The 17,948-nt window shown below is 40.4% G+C and overlaps 2 protein-coding genes across 2 annotated transcripts; one reads left to right on the top strand and one right to left on the bottom strand.

Annotated features, from left to right (window-relative positions):
* Positions 1-306: 306 nt before the first annotated feature.
* LOC119028483 (5-hydroxytryptamine receptor 4) lies at positions 307-1,365 on the top strand. The gene has a single exon (XM_037114576.1). The coding sequence runs from the start codon at positions 307-309 to the stop codon at positions 1,363-1,365; it is 1,059 nt and encodes a 352-aa protein (XP_036970471.1).
* Positions 1,366-5,648: 4,283 nt separating this feature from the next.
* adra1d (adrenoceptor alpha 1D) lies at positions 5,649-15,531 on the bottom strand. The gene is made up of 2 exons (XM_037098974.1): positions 13,900-15,531; positions 5,649-7,119 (listed from the first exon to the last, which is right to left on the bottom strand). Exons 1-2 carry the CDS (start codon positions 14,855-14,857, stop codon positions 6,572-6,574), a joined length of 1,506 nt encoding a protein of 501 aa, XP_036954869.1. The 5' UTR covers positions 14,858-15,531; the 3' UTR covers positions 5,649-6,571.
* Between the last annotated feature and the right edge of the window lie 2,417 nt (positions 15,532-17,948).

Here is a 17,948-nt window from a genome sequence, read left to right as displayed (position 1 = left end):
TTTTTTTTTTTTTTCTCTCCAAACAAAGAGATGGCATTTTAGATACGGTTACCACACCAGAACAAGCAGGTCCATGGTCTCCTGCAATTCGTACGCAAACTAAAGTTTGGAGTTCAGCTCATGAGAAGTTACCATGGAGCAGCAATTGGGTCAGAAACAAACAGAATTCTGGGTGGTTTGTGCACTTTTTCACTGTTAATGTACCATAGAAGAGCGTAGGCAAACTGCTTTGAGACGTCTCGCTTGAGCCCAAAACTCTCATTATTTATGACCGTATCTGTGTGTTTTGACAGGTTTGATTAGACCATGGATAACAGCAGCTGGGGATTGCTCGGAGATGGTAACACATCTCTCGAGTCCTGTACTACACTGAGGAACCTGACGTCTCGTATTTTCCTATATGCCTTCCTCTCTGTTGGCATTATCTGCACAGTGGTGGGCAACTTCCTGGTGGTCTTGTCCATTGCCTACTTCAAGCAATTGCAGTCACCCACAAACTACTTTGTCATGTCTCTGGCAGTGGCTGACTGCCTCGTTGGCCTATTAGTGATGCCTTACAGTATGATTCGGACTGTGGAGGGGTGCTGGTACTTTGGTTTCCTTTTTTGTAAGCTTCACTCCAGCCTAGATGTCATGCTCTGCACTGCCTCAATATTCCATCTCAGCTGCATTGCCTTCGACCGCTACTACGCCGTCTGCAACCCCCTGCTTTACTCCTTAAAGATGTCCCACAATCGGGTGGCCTTTCTAATTGTTGTATGTTGGGCTGTTCCCATGCTCATCTCCTTTGGCCCCATAATGCTAGATCTCCATATTGCCGGTGTGGACATCCTGCTCCCTCAGGATGTGTGCGTGTTCTTGGTCAACCGAGTTTACGCTGTCATGGCCTCCTTGGTAGCCTTTTATTTGCCGATGGCTATCATGCTAATAGCCTACTGGAAAATCTTCAAAGCTGCCAAACGGCAGGCCAGGCAGATCAGTGCCATGGAAAGTCAGATGGCTAATGGAGTGGGCAAAGATTCAAGCAAGAAACAACGACACCGCAACACAATGAAGAGGGAAGGAAAGGCCGCAAAAACGTTGGGTATCATCATGGGAGTTTTCCTGATCTTCTGGATGCCCTTCTTTACAGTCAACATTGTGGACCCGTTCATTGAATACAGCACAGATGTGGTCGTCTGGGACATATTTCTGTGGTTAGGATATATCAACTCATCTCTAAACCCCTTCCTGTATGGTTTCTTCAACCGTTCCTTCCGTAGGGCATTCCTCATGTTCATGGGCTGCAGGGTATGCCTGCCTGGATCCTCTCCTGGGATGGAGCTATCGCACACTAGGAAGGATGCAAACGAACGTGCAGATTAACTATGAAATAAAGATAGTATACGTATGTTTTATGTAGGTAAAAATCTGTGAAAAGAAAGGGCTGCCTTTTTTAGTGAATCAAAGGAACTGAAACAGCATGGAAAAATAATGTATGTTTAAATCAGAAAGAATCATAACTATACTATGAGAAATATTAGTGAGCTGGGCCACTTACCATGCATTCAATCATAATGCATTCTGTGTAATGTGCTCTTTCTTTTTTCTTCTTTTCTTATTGTATGACGGAAAAAATATTCCTGTCTTACTCTTTTTTTTTTTTTTTCAATATTAGCATTTCTAGGAAAATATCTTTGGATTATGTCCATGTGTTAGTCTGTTTCTCCAGCCTTGGAAGAGCAGTTCCCCGATGTCGGAAGCATGATATGACCTGACAAGTCACCCAGACAGTGGTCATGACCTGCAAGAATAATTAGGCAAGATGGTGTATTGCCTTGTATTTTGTTTATGCCTAAAGCACATGGATATGTTGGAGTTAAATCCTTCAAATGATTCCCAGATGTATTATAGCCACAATCAAAAATGTTGTGCATCATTTTGAAAAGAGCTTTCCTTAACAAATTGTTGGTTTTTTCCCCAGTAAATAATAAATGAAGTTTCAAATGGGTCAGGGAAGATGGCAGAACCAAGAGGTGGGTGTATAATCATGAGGCAGGATTACTCTTGTAGAATAGAGGAGGTCTTATAGAAGGGAATATAAAATAAGGGTTTTGTTTTCTTTTTTTGTTCATATAAAAAAATTGATGACAGGCAGATTTCAGAAGTTGCAGCACCCTTATTAGCTTCACTAAAAATAGCGAAAGGTAATACCAGACCTCAAGCTGTTGTGACAAAGTGGCAGGTGGTGGATGATTGAGGGCAGGTGTGGGTAGTGGTGGATGCTGAGGATGCTTTTTATTTCATCGCTCCACATTTTACATTCATTGTTAAGGATAACATAAAATGTTTTTGTTTTTTTTATATTATTGATTACAATAGTTACACTATAAGTCTTAAATGCATATCACATGAGAAGCAATCATTAAAAAAGAAAAACAAATAAAAAAAAAATAAATGTCAATTTCTTTCACTTCTTTATTGCAAATGTGCTGAAACATTCTTACACAGCCCATCACCAGATATGGATTATGTTGCAACGTGATGATGCTCAGTGTTTCCAGCAAGATGACACAAAAACATTAAATAAATTGATGTTATGCCTTAGACAAACTCAGCATTTTTGAATACTCTTCTTTGGGAATATCTGAATGATAGATAATGGTTTTGTGGCAATGACACATTCAATAAAGTAGGCTTACAACTGATGATGTGAAAATATATAATGAAAAATTTAATAATAATATGAATATTTTATGGAAACAAAGTTAGCTGTTTCAGTGTTTCCAAATATATATATATATATATATATATATATATATATATATATATATATATATATATATATATATATATATATATATATATATATATATATATATATATATATATATATATATGCCTTTTGCTCATTCCCACCCTTGACCATACGAACACACAACAGTTAAATTAAGGGATTTTACTTTAGTCATTTCCTGTTTTTTAATGTCTTCTGCATTTGCCTGACCTATGTCGGTAGCCCAGTATTCATGAAGCATAAAGCATGTTTGTGTATTAACAGAATGAGGAGCCATCTACAATCTATTAGTAGCTTGGGAGCTAAGGCCAACTAAACAGAGACATCTCAGCTTAACAAAGAATTTCAAAATCAGAGAAGTCATTGAGTAAAAAGGACTTCTGGCAAGTAAGGAATTGTTTAGGACAAATTGCTTGATTGCATCTCTGAAAACCTCTTCCAGAAGTCCGTAATTGTTGGGAACTCCCTGTCCCCTATGGGAAAACGTGTTCCCTTTGCATGTTGAGTGCACAGGGTGCAGTTTGGTGATGGTAAAGAAAAGTGAAAGGCAAAGTGCAGGGAGTGAGGTCTGCTCTGTATATGAAATTAAAATGTATCACTTTTCCTGGAAGATATGTTCTGCTAGATTAGTTTCCAATCCACCTTCCACAAGCCTGTCACTAGGCAGGGGTTTACAGGACGCCGCATGCAAGATGGAATACACTGTGGAGACCAGTCCAGGTCTGGTCAGAGCTTTATGAAGATGGATTTTGTGGATTTTTGTGTGAAGACAGTTTAGGTCCTGGTCCTTTTGGGTCACCCGCAAACTACACAATTTTAGATTTAACACCTTTGCTGTTTCTGTGTTGACACGTGAACTGGCCGATGGGTTTTTCACAGGTTATTTAGCTTTGTAATCTTACTCACACCAACCTGCACTTCAACAGGAATATTGTTTTAGTATCTAGTTTTGCCAGAGTGCTAGAATACATGTTCATGGTGGAATGGGGCTAATAGCAGGAAGTAATTGAGGTTTATTTGTCTTGATGGAGCTAGGGTCTCCCCCCCCAGTTTCTCCCCCGTCCACTCTTTCCACATTGCCAATAACCTTAATCTATTCTCAAAATCTTATTCACAGTGTTGTTTTAGTTTATCGTTATCTTTCGCAAGTCGGCACCGTGGATTTGTTTAGCACTTCAGGCCAGTCGTAGCTTTGCTTCTCAGACTGTACTACTTGAGTTGCACATAACAGCAGCATGAAGGCAGACTAATTTGGGCTAAAATGCTAAAAAGGGCTTAGCTCAAAGGCTAAAAAGGCTGCCGGTGTAACCCAAGGCTATCTCAGACAGCCCCTATGGGCTGTGTTTCCACGGTAACACACAATTACATTTGCTGACAACTGACAAAAAGAAGAAAACATGACTCAATTTGCGGTTCAGCATTGCTGTAAAGTGAGAAGCGCAAGTGGTAAGAGTTTTTGGAAACCCTAAGAGCTCACTGAAGGTATAATGTATTTTCTGCTATTGCCTCATTCTTCCTGTAACTTGTAACCTAATCCTGCATGGCACAGGACTACTCAGTGCCCTGAATGCAAAGCAAATTAGTCTTACTCAAGACGGTCAAGTACCAGCTTTGTGCAAATGATGAACGCTGATGTCTTATCTGCAGTCCGTTTATTAGCTCTCAGACAGACTCAAAGCCTTTCTTTATTAAAATTGCACAGGGAAGTGGCTCTCTCTTGAACCCTAAGTGTGAAAGCACCATCAACACATTCCAGTGACTTTTATCATTAGTTAGGATGAGGCTTTGATGGAGTTATAATGTTGTTTCAAGTCTAATTTGTTTTTCGGGACAGAGGGGTGAGTGAGAATAAATGGAAAAACACTTTAAAAGGCATTTGAACCATGACAGCAAGCTTTTATTTTGTGTTTTTTAGCATATTTGTTTTGTGTTTTGTTTTGTATATTTTTCAGTGCAATTCAGCTATTTGACATTCTCCTTGGCCGAGACATGAGTAAACTCATGGTGGAATGAAGGATGGAATTGAGATATTCTAGTGTTGATAGAGCCTAGATAGAGAGATCTGTCTCTTCTTTTCTCCACACCGCCCGAAGCTCCAGATTATGAGTGTCTGTGTCTGTCACTCTCTTTGAATCCCTCAAATCTTCTGTTTTCTCTTTCAGTCAGCAGATTCTCACCACTCTGTTCACCTTGCTTGACACATTTAGATATTGCTATATTTCCATCTGTTTAATTACTATCTCCTAAAAAGACATAATTTTTGCTTCCCAAAAGCACATGTTTGAAATAATGCTAAAACAAAGGAGCAGGATCAGAGATATCTGCATAATAATAAAGAATCTCTAGGCTTCTGGTTTGAAGTCTCTGGTGTTAACCAACCATGTTTGAGCAGGTTCTGATTGCATGCAGGTAAACAGTTGAGAGCAAAAGTTAATCTGCTATTGTCTGAGGACAATTTAGCTTTTTATTAGCTTTATCAGCTTTAGCTTCATCCCCACCAATTCTGCACATTAAGGTGTGTGTACAGATCTTGGGTACTACTGCTTACGTGAAGAGGAAGTATAAAAACTTTTTGTGGCTCCAGAGGAAGCTGCATTTAATGTGATACATTGTCTCCAGTGATGTGAGTTGCACTGTGAGAAATTTAGGCCTCAGATTTTGCAGTAGATTTGTCCCCCAAGGCCTGTGAACACAGCTTAATGTGTTTTACCAAGTAACTCCGACTCCATTCACGCATCTCAAGTTGCTCATTGCACTGTACAGAGGAGGAAGCCCAATAGCCAGTCAGTTAAAAGACTGAAACTATAACAGCATCTGATGGATGTGGCAGACTTTTTTAAAATGAAGAATCAATTTATGGCACAAGTGTCCTTTGACTCAAATAGTCCTTCCTTTTTTATTTATCTTTTCATCTTACATAAACAAACATAACATCTAAAAATACAAAAAAACAAAGCACGTTTATTTCACATCAGCACTCACTTGGCCAAGTAGACTGACAGGTTTTCAATCAAACAAGTGTACATTTCAATGTTATGTTTATATATCAATGCCATGTTAATTCATAATTCAACACTTGGAATAAATATTGACTGTGCAACATCTTTATTCTTTGCTGGCCTCTTGTCTTTACAATGCCTTGTCAAAACAGAAAAAGCATCAGAATTCATCAAGAAACATTTCATTTAAGTAATTCGTACATTCTGGCAACAATGAAAATTGCACTTATGACTAAATTTGCTCTGTTAGAGCTTCAAAATATTTGGTTCAGTCTGTTTCCCTTGTTTTCTAAGTTTTCTATTTAAAGTCCACCGAATATCAACGCAGTCACCATTCATTGGGAGTCGTCATCATTGCACAGTGTCAGCTGGGAAATAGTAAAAAAAAAAAAAAGAAGAAGAAGAAGAAGAAAAAAGGCGACAGTGTGATATAAAAATGTAAAGAAAGAAGTGGAACTGTCAAATGAGGCTCATGTTAAACATCTTGCCAAAAGTACATCTGTCAACTGAGGGCTGTGAAATGTCAATGCACAATGCTTTCCAAAAGACAGCAGTGAGTCCGAGGAGTTGGCTACATTTGTGTCCTTTTCCAAAAATGTGGCAGCTTCACAAGCAGTTTCATCTTAAGTAAACAAGACGGGGATGATGGGGTTGATACAAAGTCTTTTTTTGCTGGGATCAAGCCATCGTTCTCAGTCCACACCTTTAATCAGGCTTTGATTCTCAGATACAGTCTTTCTTGCATGTTGGTCAAATACGACCCTTTGAAAATAAATAAAAGATTCTCTAGTGGCGTCTAAATGTCAGTCTCTTTCAGGCCATAGCAGTCTGCCAGATCATAGAACTGATAGCTGCTCTGCTCACAGTTGTAAATCCCCATAGAGACCGTGTCCACTATTTCAATCCGGCCCACTGCAGGTGTCGTGCTTTTTCCTGTCCCTCCCTTGATTTTGTTTGACAAATTGTTCACTTTCTCTTTCAGCTGGAAAGAAGACTTCTGCAGTGGTGGGAACAGACTCCATCTCTTGAAACCTAGCGAGCGCCCTTTCCCCTTGTGTAACAAAGACCTGCCGCAGGATTCGTGTATAGCATAGCCTGGCTTATAGTCTCCCCTCTGATCCCTTGCCATTCCCTTGACAGCTGTCCGCCACTTTTGGTCATAAAAGCGGCGCAGGACCCTCTGTCTCTGGTGACACTGACACCTGAGAAGTCGAGTGAAAGCGCGCTGGAACTCTTTGCTGGAGCAGGGGTAGATCATGGGGTTGATGCAGCTGTTGAAGTAGCCCAGCCAGAAGATCACCTTGAAGACAGTTTCGGATGGCTTCAGAGCCGGGAAGAAAGAACCTAAAAGAAGAAGGAGGAAGATTTGAGTACAAGTACAGTATGTTGCAGTTACTTTTCGATCAAGACCTACTTCAAAATCAAACTGTTGAAGCAAGATTAAGGTAATTGAAACAACATATACCATTACTTTTGATAAATTCTGAAAAATCAGGTCATGATTTTTAATTTTTTGTTTGTTTTTATTATTTGCAGCTTTATCTTCTCTCCAAAAACGGCAACTCGGGCAACGCATTCAAACTATCACACTGCATGCCACTTCTGGAGGCATTTTTTTTTTTTTGCAGTAGTATAAGTCTGTTTCTGGAGGGGGTCAGGGTGCTTTGATGGGTCAAACACAGGGCTTTCAACCAAATGACTTGAGTTTAAGTCCTTTGCGTAACTAAAAGTCAACGACTTAACACAAATTTGTCCTGAAAATGATATTTTCCTGAACCCAACCAAGTAGTCTTGCTGCCTAATCCTAAACAAACTGGGGTCAACTCACAACAGTCCAAAACAAATATTATGTGAAACATTTCTCAGCAAGCTTTACACTATAGGAGGAAGCAGACCATCATAGACGAGATCCCAATGTCATATTATTTTCTTCTGATATGTGTTGTTTATGTATGTTGTAATAAACTGAGGGATCAGTTCTAGGAGGAAATGTCCATTCTTTATTTTTGTTGGTGAATAAAAAATATTGAATATAAAATCAATTAATCACATATATTCAAGAGTGACATTACCTTTTTTTTTTAAAAAAAATACTTTTTCTAGCATTTTCAGGCTTTCTTGTGGTAACCTAAGGTAACCCCATTTTTAACTCTATTACCTGCTGCTAACTCACTCAGGCAAAGTCTGTGCAGACTTGTGTAACATGGCCATAAAGCGCTCAAAATGCCTGCAAGAGAGCCCTCATGCACTTTTGGAAATGGATCAGCCCTAAAACATTGCAGATTTACCAGGAACACATGTCAAAGTGTGTTAGTCTGTGAATGTGGACATTGTGATTGAAGCTCAGGGCCACTGACCAAGCTGCTGTATTTCACACGTTGGGAGTGAGAACATGATGTTAATTTACGTAAAATTACAGATATGACAAATAGCTTGTTTTGAATGTTTTATATCAATCAGTCCCTTTTTTGTAAAGGTTTATGTGATTGTAGGAACACTATAGGAAAGCAATGCTTGGATGATCCTGAATCTGCACTTATGTTGTTTTATGCATTCATCAAAAACAATACATTAAATGTATGTTTGTGTAAATGTTTTACTCCTCTGACAGTGTGGTGTTCTCAGCATTATTTTTTTGTAATGCAGCAGTGGGTCTTCGGTGGTGTCTTCGGTGGTGTTTACTTTACAGGAGCAGGGTAGGTTCTGACGTTTTGTTGACATTTATTAATGGAACAGATACTGACACAGCATGCTTCAGCCACAAGCATAAATGCACAAAATCATTTTGATGAGTTTTTACATGAGTGGAATCTGTTGTTTTCATATTAAAAATGTTAATACATTTTGATTCAGACACATTATTCTCATCAGATTGCTAATAACATGAAGGGATTTTTTTTTAAGATAGAGGTAGAATTTACAACTTGTCTTAAGGTGTTTCCCATGTTTGGATGAGAAAGATATAACAAAGACGAAAACCACAACAAATGGTAAACAACAATTGAGGTAAAATGTGCTGCTTTCTTATGAGATTTTGCCTTTTCTTTTCCTGTCTGATTTAAAGATGTTGACCCTGGACAAAGAAGCAACATATGCTAATATCTAGTCTGCACCACCTGGGCGCTTAGAAGTTCATTTTCACTTCAATTTGGTTAGCACAATGTGGAAGTATATGTAATGGTGTGTATGTGAAGTACAGTAGTGGTTTCATGCTGTTTTGACATCAGCTACACAAAGTCAATCAAAGCAACTGCTAAAAAAAATAAAGGCAAGCAAGCGCAATTTACTCTGAGACCTAAACTGAATAATAATACTCTTACGTCTTATTTTGATTCTAACTTTACCTTCGGTTCCGTTAAGAGACTCGACTACAAATCAGCTCTGACGCGACACAGTGAGAGATTAAGATTAATAAAGTGGTTAAAGGAGGCGATTACTCTATTGATTCTTGTCACTGTAATGACCTCACCTTACAGGCAGACAGCAGTGATTCACCACTCTGACGCACACTCGCACAACGCCATGACAACAGGTATTTTCTTTAGGGTTTTTTTTTGTTTCATTGCCTTTGAGACAACGGTGTCTCTTAAGTCAAACGTCTGCATGATGATTGCCAAATATTTTCTGAGGACGGGATTCTTTTTTTAAAGTTCACATTGGCTTGTATCTGAGTACAAATCATAAAGCCAAGTAAGAAATCAATGCAGTGAATACATGTTGAAGCCTGTCAAGGAGTCTGGGGACCTGTCCAATGTCTCAGACTGCATTTTTTGATGGCTCTTTTGTGTGAGCAGACGGATTCCTGATCAGTCCTTTAGTTAAGGTGCTTAGGGAATAATCTCTTGACTTTTCATTTTCCGTGTGAAGGTCAACATTTCATGAAGGGCTTTTTAAAACTCACTTTCGACATAAATCCACTTAGGATCAAAACATATTTGCATAACCAATGGTATGCATGTATAGTAAGGCATGTTGACCATATTACATATTGTGATGGCTATAGCTGTAATGCTACTCATATTACCATCATCATTATTTAATTTCCCTTTTTTTTCAGGACCTATTTGTCAGAAAAATGTATTTTTGAATCACACTCTCAACTCAACTCTCAAACTGTTTCTCAGGTCGAGGACGGCAAATTATCGAAGAAAAAAAGAGAACTGGGGCACACTCATAAATTTACAGCCTTCAATTGTTCAAACAAGGACACAGTAGTGTTGAAACAATTGAAGGCCATTCATTTATCAGTGTGGTCCAGTCCCCTTTTTTCCTTTGAAAGACATAACAGACTTTGGCTATGCAGTTGTGTCATTATTGGTTTATTTTCATAGGGTTAATTGACAGCAAGAAAATATAGATTCTTGGAAACGTGGAAACAAGACACAAGGGGGTGTCTGGACACAGACAATGCCCCACCTAGCTTTCCAAAGCACAACAGGATTACTTTTCATTTTCCTTAAAGTAACAACCACAGACAACGTCATTTCATTTAAAATGGAGACATAAAAGCAGATGGACTCTTCCGGTGGACCACCATAGAACCTTATTTTAGAAAAAATATGTATGACAGTAAATGGGGCGAGGCAAATAATAGTAGTTTGTTATAAAACTTTTGAGGTATTAGACTGTGAGGTACAGTCATGTTGTCTCATTTTAACACTCACCAAGACCCATAAACGAACCCTTGTCAAGCCAGTCTGTGTATTAGCTAGCTCTTAGAAGTGACCGACTATCCCTTCACATAACTGCCACTGTCTATATGGCCAATTTTTGTCTTTTTCTGCGCTGAGGGGATGGCCATATTGGTGTTGGCTTAATTATTTAATTGGCATAATTCTATCATTCATGGCACACTTCAAACTTGATAAAAAATATTTTGTTTCTCACCTCTAACTACCACATAATTTCTTTTCTGAAATATTGTACCATGGGGCACATCGGAAAAGATGGGATTTCACCTTTCTATAGAAATGGTGTCAGTCTACCAGCCTGACTTGTTCACGAGTCAGGCTTCATTTTCCAAGGAGATTTCGTGCATAGTGGAAGAAAAATACTGCATAATGAAAGCAAGGTTACCGATCTAAATGCCATTGGTGTCATTTTTCTACAGCCATAACATTGTGCAATCGACATTTGCTTCTTTATGATAAGACAAAATTGCTGCATTAAAGAGAGAAAGTGTCGAGTATAATACAAATGTTAGGGTGTTGTGGTTTGAAGACTGTATAAAACTCAAGGTAAATTCAATCCAGTAAAGCATAACTGCAATATATCATAAATCATAAATATATTAATCATAGTACAGTTTGTTGTGGACTCTGATTCTCTAATCATACCTTCCAGCAAAATGTCATTTCTAAGCCAAGTGCAATACTTCAAAACCAGCCAATTAAAACATCACCAATCAATTCATATTAATAGCTAACTCTTTAGTCCCCATGTGATGTGGCTCTGCTTGCTGTTTTTATCCATTAAACTGGGAGAGAATGAGCCATTCAAAGTTATTCTGAACGCAGCACTCTCAATGGAGTTGCAGATGACTCACGCTACCTCGTCTGGATTCGCATCATCACAGAGAAAAAAGGCCTGATTGGTAAAAGAGGTGCTGGAAGTACACGTCTGCCTCTCAGCAAAAGGTTAGTCATCATTAATGTGCATCTACAATGTCCCAACATAAATCTGTCTGACTGACCAAGTATGCGTAAGCAGTGACTGATCCACACAAACAAACAGCAGCCTCTCTAAAGGGATGAATCCATAAAACAACAGTGTAACACCTCATTGATCCCTATGGGGAACTTTAGGTTTTAAACTACTTCCTCCAGGGCCGCCACAAATTGCAACACAGCAGGTCTGAATGGATTCTGCAGGGCTGGTTGTTGCCGGCAAGGAGCTTAAGAATCCTGAGATTCTTTCATTTTTGTGGCTTCAGCAATCACATAACAGACATTAGGACGCAGACACTATCTTAGATGATGAAGGCGTTCTCGGCGGTCTGACTTTTTTTATAACGCAAATTAGAGGCCTCGACCATTGAGCAGGAATCATAAATTCAAAATTCAAGATGTCGTCAGACCTATTTCTCAAAAATAATTATTCCTTTCGACAGAGCTCTCTTTTGTATTCTCGTCTGAATACTGATCTGTGCTACACTGAGAGGCGGTACTGTTTCAGACTTCCTTCCAGATCCTGGATGATGTTTTCTATGAGCAGGCGGCATGTAAATGAAAGTGATACAATTAGAGATTGTTTGTCACCAAATCAATTAAATACACATGTTGCAGACTTGCCTCTTGAGAGCCTATAGATATTAATATACCACTACGTGTTTTTGCTGATTGTATAATGTATGTAAAGTCCCAGTGTGTCACGCTACATTAATTTGTAATAACATTAAAAATGCCTTTGTTTAAAACTTGTTTCCCAAGAAGAGATGAGGGTATCTTATACTTCTGGATACACATAAACTTGCCCTTTCCCCACTGAGTGTATAAAGTGATTAGAAGCAGCACCCATTTCATTTCTCCCCACCTCACTCTCTTTCCCAGCGGGCATTGCTCTAATAATTTGATTCAGTACATTTGGAGGGGCAGCAACAATGAGAGTGCTGTGAGTGCTATACCTGATAACTGACTGGCCATAATGGCTTTTACAATCAATTATGTGGAATATATGCAAAATGAAAATTCATGAGGGCCACCATCAGTTTATGTGTGTGTATGTGTGTTGTGAAAACTATTACTTTGTGTGAGTGCAGCTTTATATGCATCTTACATTCTTTAGTTTGGGTTACTCTCACGTACACGCCCATCATGACTTGCATTCATCATCCCCACCGAAGGGCCTTTTTAAACCATCTCGTGATTACTGGATATTTCCTCATCCTAACTCCGACATCCTTTCATTGCTGGGGTCAGTTTTGAAGTTGTTCTTATCAAGACATTTTCTTTTATTCTTTAGAGACAAATACGTTTGTATTTTCTTGAATTTCGGGTAGACTTTTATCTCATTACCCTGGGGACAAATTAACAGTCATCTTGAATCTTGCAGTTGAAGGGTTTCCACCAGACCTGGAACTGGCATATGTCATGATTGCAAGATATCGGGAACCTTTTTCGAGTTGGATATTTCCTCCTCCTAACACCAGCATCTCATCCTTCCAGTACTGCGGTGCTCTCGGCATTACATTTTAATTCTTCAGTTCCAATAATTTGTCATTCTCAGGACCACCAATTAGAATTTAATGTTGTTATTTAGCAGTGACCTTTTCCTTCAAACCGAGAAACGAAACCCCTGACATAGTTTACTGGTATTGTGTTTTATATAACTATGTGAGACTGACTGCAATATGTGTGTGCCTTTCTGTGCAATACACTTTGTGTTTAATATTTTTTTGCATGCCTGTAGCAGCCTATGCCCAAGACATATTTCCCCTGAGATGAATAAAGTAATCTTGAATCTTGAATCCTGAATGGGTACTGAGCTGGACTGGGAGTGAGCCCATGTGAAGGGCTGCAAGATGTTAGGAGCATTTTTTTTTTTTTTTGCTGTAAAGGGCTCATTAGTGAAGAATGTCAGTCTATTATGACTGGTCTTTTTAAAAAATAAATAAATAAAAAAATAGCCATATGAAAACATAGGCTCCCAGAAGAATTCCAGGCACGAAAACGAGCCACGTTAATGATCACGTTGCAGATTTGACCTTGTCTGACCAAAAACATTGTGTTTTTAGGACATTAGAATACCAATTTGATCAACTCCTGCAAATGGAAACCAGCATTTTGCGTGTATTCCATTTTTAACTTGCAGTCGGTATTGTGTTGCGCCGTTCAGAGACATCTATCCGAGGAGGAGAAGCAGGCTGAGAAAGTTGAATCACTCCAACTGACGCAAATGCATTAATTAGCCCCTCACTTTTAACAGTAAAGTAATTATCTGGAAAATAACTCGTATCACTGCAAGCGAACGGCTTCCCACAAGGTGCTCAATCACAACATCGATCTGGTCACTTGAAGGCATTCGACGAGTTTTTTAAGAAAAAAAAAATGACAATGCAACCTGTGCGCCTCTTTGTGCGCTCCTGGCACATTTAATGGAGCAGAAATATAAAGTTAGAGGACATACCAATGGGCAGAAAGAAGAAAAAAGGCAGCCAGCACAAGATGAACATCCCCACAACGATGGCGAGGGTCTTCGCAGCCTTTTTCTCCCGGGAGAACTTCATCAGCCGCACCGACAGAGAACTTCGGAACGGGTGGTTCTTGCTGCTCTTGGAACTGGCCGGGCGCGCGTCCTCCAGCACGCTGCGGCAGTGGATCCGGAGCACCACTTCCATCGACTTGTCCCTCTCTCGCTTGACGCCCGCTTCCAGACTCTTGGTAGTCCTGCGGGCCACCACGTAGACCCGAAAATACATGATGAGGATGACCATGAGCGGGAGGTAGAACGAGAAGAGAGAGGAGAAGAGCGCGTAGCCCGGCTCCTGCGTGATGCTGCAGATGCTCTCATCCACGGGCGGCGGTTCTTTCCATCCCAGCAGCGGCCCGACAGAGATCACCGTGGACAGAACCCAAACCAGGACCAGAATAGCCACCGCTTTCCTCTCCGTCATGATGCTCGGGTATTTCAGGCAGTGCTTAACACCTATGTACCGGTCGATGGAGATGATGCAGAGGCTGAGGATGGACGCGGTGCAGCAGAGCACATCCACCGCAGCCCAGATGTTACAGAACACCCTGCCAAACACCCAGCATCCCAGCACCTCCAGAGAGGCGGAGAAGGGCAGCACGATAATGCTCAGCAGCAGGTCCGCCATGGCCAGGTTGACGATGAAGAAGTTTGTGACGGTCTGCAAATGTCTGTTGCACACCACGGACAGGATGACCAGAATGTTCCCAACAATCGCCACCAAGATGAAAACGGAGAGAATGATCCCGACCCCGACAACCTGTGAGTCCATGGTGAAGTTCGTGCATGCCGTGGCGCTGTCGTTTGGAAACACCTCGTCCAGAACGGATCCATTGGAAGCTTCAGCAAAGTAGATCCCATGGTCGCTCCTGTTGCTCAAGTTAGAGTCTGGCATTTTGAAACGCCATAAAGAGAACTTTAGAGCAAGTTCACTGAGGGGAGCATTGTGGCCGGTGTCACAGTCAAGCGCGCGTCCTCGCAGTCACAGTCTGACTCTGGTCAGGCGAATTATGGGCCGTTTGAAAAACGAGAACTAAAAATGCAAAGTCCGTGTAACTACATACGCACGCATGCATGATTAGGAGCCTGTAGGTGCTAAAAAGAAGAAAGAAGAAAACAAAAACAAAAAAACTCTCCCTCAAAAAACGACTGAGGGTTTAATTGTGGAGGAGGTAAAAGTGTCATTTAGATTGTTGTAATCATTTTTTGAAAATAATCAGAACAACAACAACAACAACAACACAAATCCAAAACATTCAGCTCCGTCTCCACGCATTTTTCTCCATGTGATGGTCTTCCACTGGTGGCATCCTTTGTAAGTGATCACAGAGTCAGAGCTGGTACAGCAGGTCTGAACCCACAGCTCCACCCACACGTCACATATTTACTGCTGCGTTCAGGGTCTCCACGAAAGAGAGCGTCACTTTTAGATCCGGTCACGAATTCCCTCTGACAGGCTGAAGAAGTCTGCCACGTTTGATTTTCTTTATCTGACTTGATTCCACTGACAGGTCTTAGATTGCTGTATCTGTGTGTATGATGATATTTTACAGTCTTATGAAGCCATCATGGGAACAATAAAGTGAAACAAAAAGAAAAGAAAACTTGTAGTGAGTTATATCTGACGCACTGTATCACTATATGAGACTTATAGTCAATATGAGAAGTTCAAGCGTCTCCTGGTCAGTTGGAGGTTATTATAATGCATTATGACTACTACATAACATCCTGTAAAACAGGCACACACACACATCAATAAAGTATAATGACTGTTGATAGGGTGCATCAGAAAGTGTAATTATGAAGCATTTTAAATGCCCCGATAATGCACCATAGCTGTGGTCTTCATAGTTGGCAAAAGACAGTCCAGTCGGCAGGATAAAAATCAGGCGGTCAATGTTTATGTTCACATTTGTACGTGTCATACTTCTCAAAATGTGTCATATCACATTCACATGACGTGTTTATGGCCCGACTTCCGTATTGCAAGGGGATGGTGGCTGCCAACAAGGAGGCTGTCAAGCCAGTGACCACAGTTAAGAACTGTGTTTAAGTGTAAGTGTGACTTCTGTGTGGATATTTTTTAGGAGACCTTGAGGCATGTTTGTGGTGACCAGACCAGGTTAACAAGACGTCTGTGCCATGGTTTGGATTTTTGGTTTGCTTATATTGTGTAGTTCACGTCTTCATGTGTCATGTTTTAACTTTCCACTTCCTGCCTTTGTCTGTTTTTACGCCCCTTTCCCTGCTCACCTGTGTTACATTAGTTAATCATTCCTGTGTATGAAAGTCTGTGTTTTCCCCCTACACTTACACTTTGTAGGTTTGTCTGTGACCCTGTGCCAGCGTCCTGCATGTCCTGTCTTGGTTCTCCATATCTTCTGGTTCCTCCTCAGTTTTTGCCTTCGCACTTTCCTTCTCCTGCCTTCTGTTGCTTGGATTTTGGACATCAGCTTATCATTAGAGCTCTTTTTTTGGTCTTTGTGGTTGTTGTTCCTGCCTTTGTGAGTGTTGCGTCCTTTCTTGATACACTCTTAGCACCTGGGACACCCCCAGCCATGTTTGTGGCAACAAAAAGGGGTATAAGCAAAGCCATGACCTTATACCAACCGTAACCAAGTGTTTTTAGCTTCAAAACCTAACCAGACCATGTCAAGCTGCAACAAAAAGAAATGAAGCATTTTAACATTTCCATAGTTTACAAAAATATGCATTGAGAGCATTTATTCTGGTCACTGGGTTGCGTCACTCCATAGCAGCTACACCTGAAGCTACCTCTCCATCATGTGCAAAGACAAGATAAGGCAGCATCAGTGAGATTATCTAAACACCCGAGGGGCACCAACAAGCCAGAACTGACCACTGGAGTGCCTTGTGGCAAAGCTGTGAAGTTTCCCAGTGACACCGCAGCTGCCATCCCCAGGCCTTGTGTGCATAACTTAAGTAGAAGGACAGGCCTGCACAAACCACCAGGGAGCCTGAAGGAGAGGAAAGGTCAAGAGGCAGGGTCACGGAGCGGACAAACTGGGCCTGCATGGGAAAACATCAGCCCAGGATGTAACCACCAGTGTTGTGACATAGCTCTCAAACGTTTTATATATTGGGTGAATTCTTAAACATGTAATGGTGGAAAAAAATTCAGATATTCTGGCAGACATGTTGTGTAAATATTACTGTATCAAAGAAGCAAATCAAATTCCAGATTTACAGAAGACTGTATTGTGGGATCAATCACATTTTACCCAAAATCAATGGCAAAAAAACACGCAAGAGCACAGCAGTTTTGATCCCAAACAGTACAATAAGAATAACTCAAAAAAGCAAAATGTTCTACCTTTAAAATCATTAGCTGCAGTAATTAGCAGTATTGACAGATAGTCCTAAGGTGTTTTGCTAGAAGTAAAACTTCACTAGGTTCCATATGTAATTGCACAAAACAGCCATGCTCCAGAAATCTCCCACCGGTCCATGATTACAACTGAGTGCAGAGGAAAGTTAAAGAATATCAACTGCCTCCTCTTTGCACTTTGTTGGCCTCCATCTGTGTTTTCTAATTAGTTTTTAGGGTTTAAAATGAGGCTAAATGTTTATAGCCTTGCTGGTGTTTCACTGCAGTCCAAAAACCATTAGAGTCTCTGCCTCATCCCCACAATGCTCTAATTCTGGCTACACACCAGAGGAAAAAAACATGCAGGATGAATGAAAAATGGAGACTTTGCTATTCTTAGACCTTAAGAATGAGTGTGGCAAGAAGTTGAATTTGGCCTGAGAATGTACAGTAAGTAATCTGCAAAACTCCAGGAGATGCTCAATGCCAATTTCTTCCTCTTACTTTCACGTTTGCTTTCTGCAATACCTGTGCATGTAAAGTCTGGTAGGGTTAAAGTTAATGAGAGAATCATGGTTATGACAAAAAAAAAGTATGATCAATGTAGTCTGGCGTATTACATGTAAGCCATACATTGGGGCACTGGTCTTCCTGTGTT

This window comes from Acanthopagrus latus, chromosome 1, assembly GCF_904848185.1.
Source record: "Acanthopagrus latus isolate v.2019 chromosome 1, fAcaLat1.1, whole genome shotgun sequence".
In the NCBI taxonomy this organism is placed as follows: Eukaryota; Metazoa; Chordata; class Actinopteri; order Spariformes; family Sparidae; genus Acanthopagrus; species Acanthopagrus latus.
This window is presented reverse-complemented; position numbering and strand designations above follow the sequence as displayed.

Bases quoted from the DNA above. Each gene is read 5' to 3' on its own strand.
- adra1d (XM_037098974.1), bottom strand. From the start codon at position 14,857: ATGCCAGACTCTAACTTGAGCAACAGGAGCGACCATGGGATCTACTTT. The intron at 7,120-13,899 runs GTATGTCCTCTA...TTCTTCTTTTAG, and splicing joins TTTCTTCTTTCTGCCCATTG to GTTCTTTCTTCCCGGCTCTG.
- LOC119028483 (XM_037114576.1), top strand. From the start codon at position 307: ATGGATAACAGCAGCTGGGGATTGCTCGGAGATGGTAACACATCTCTC.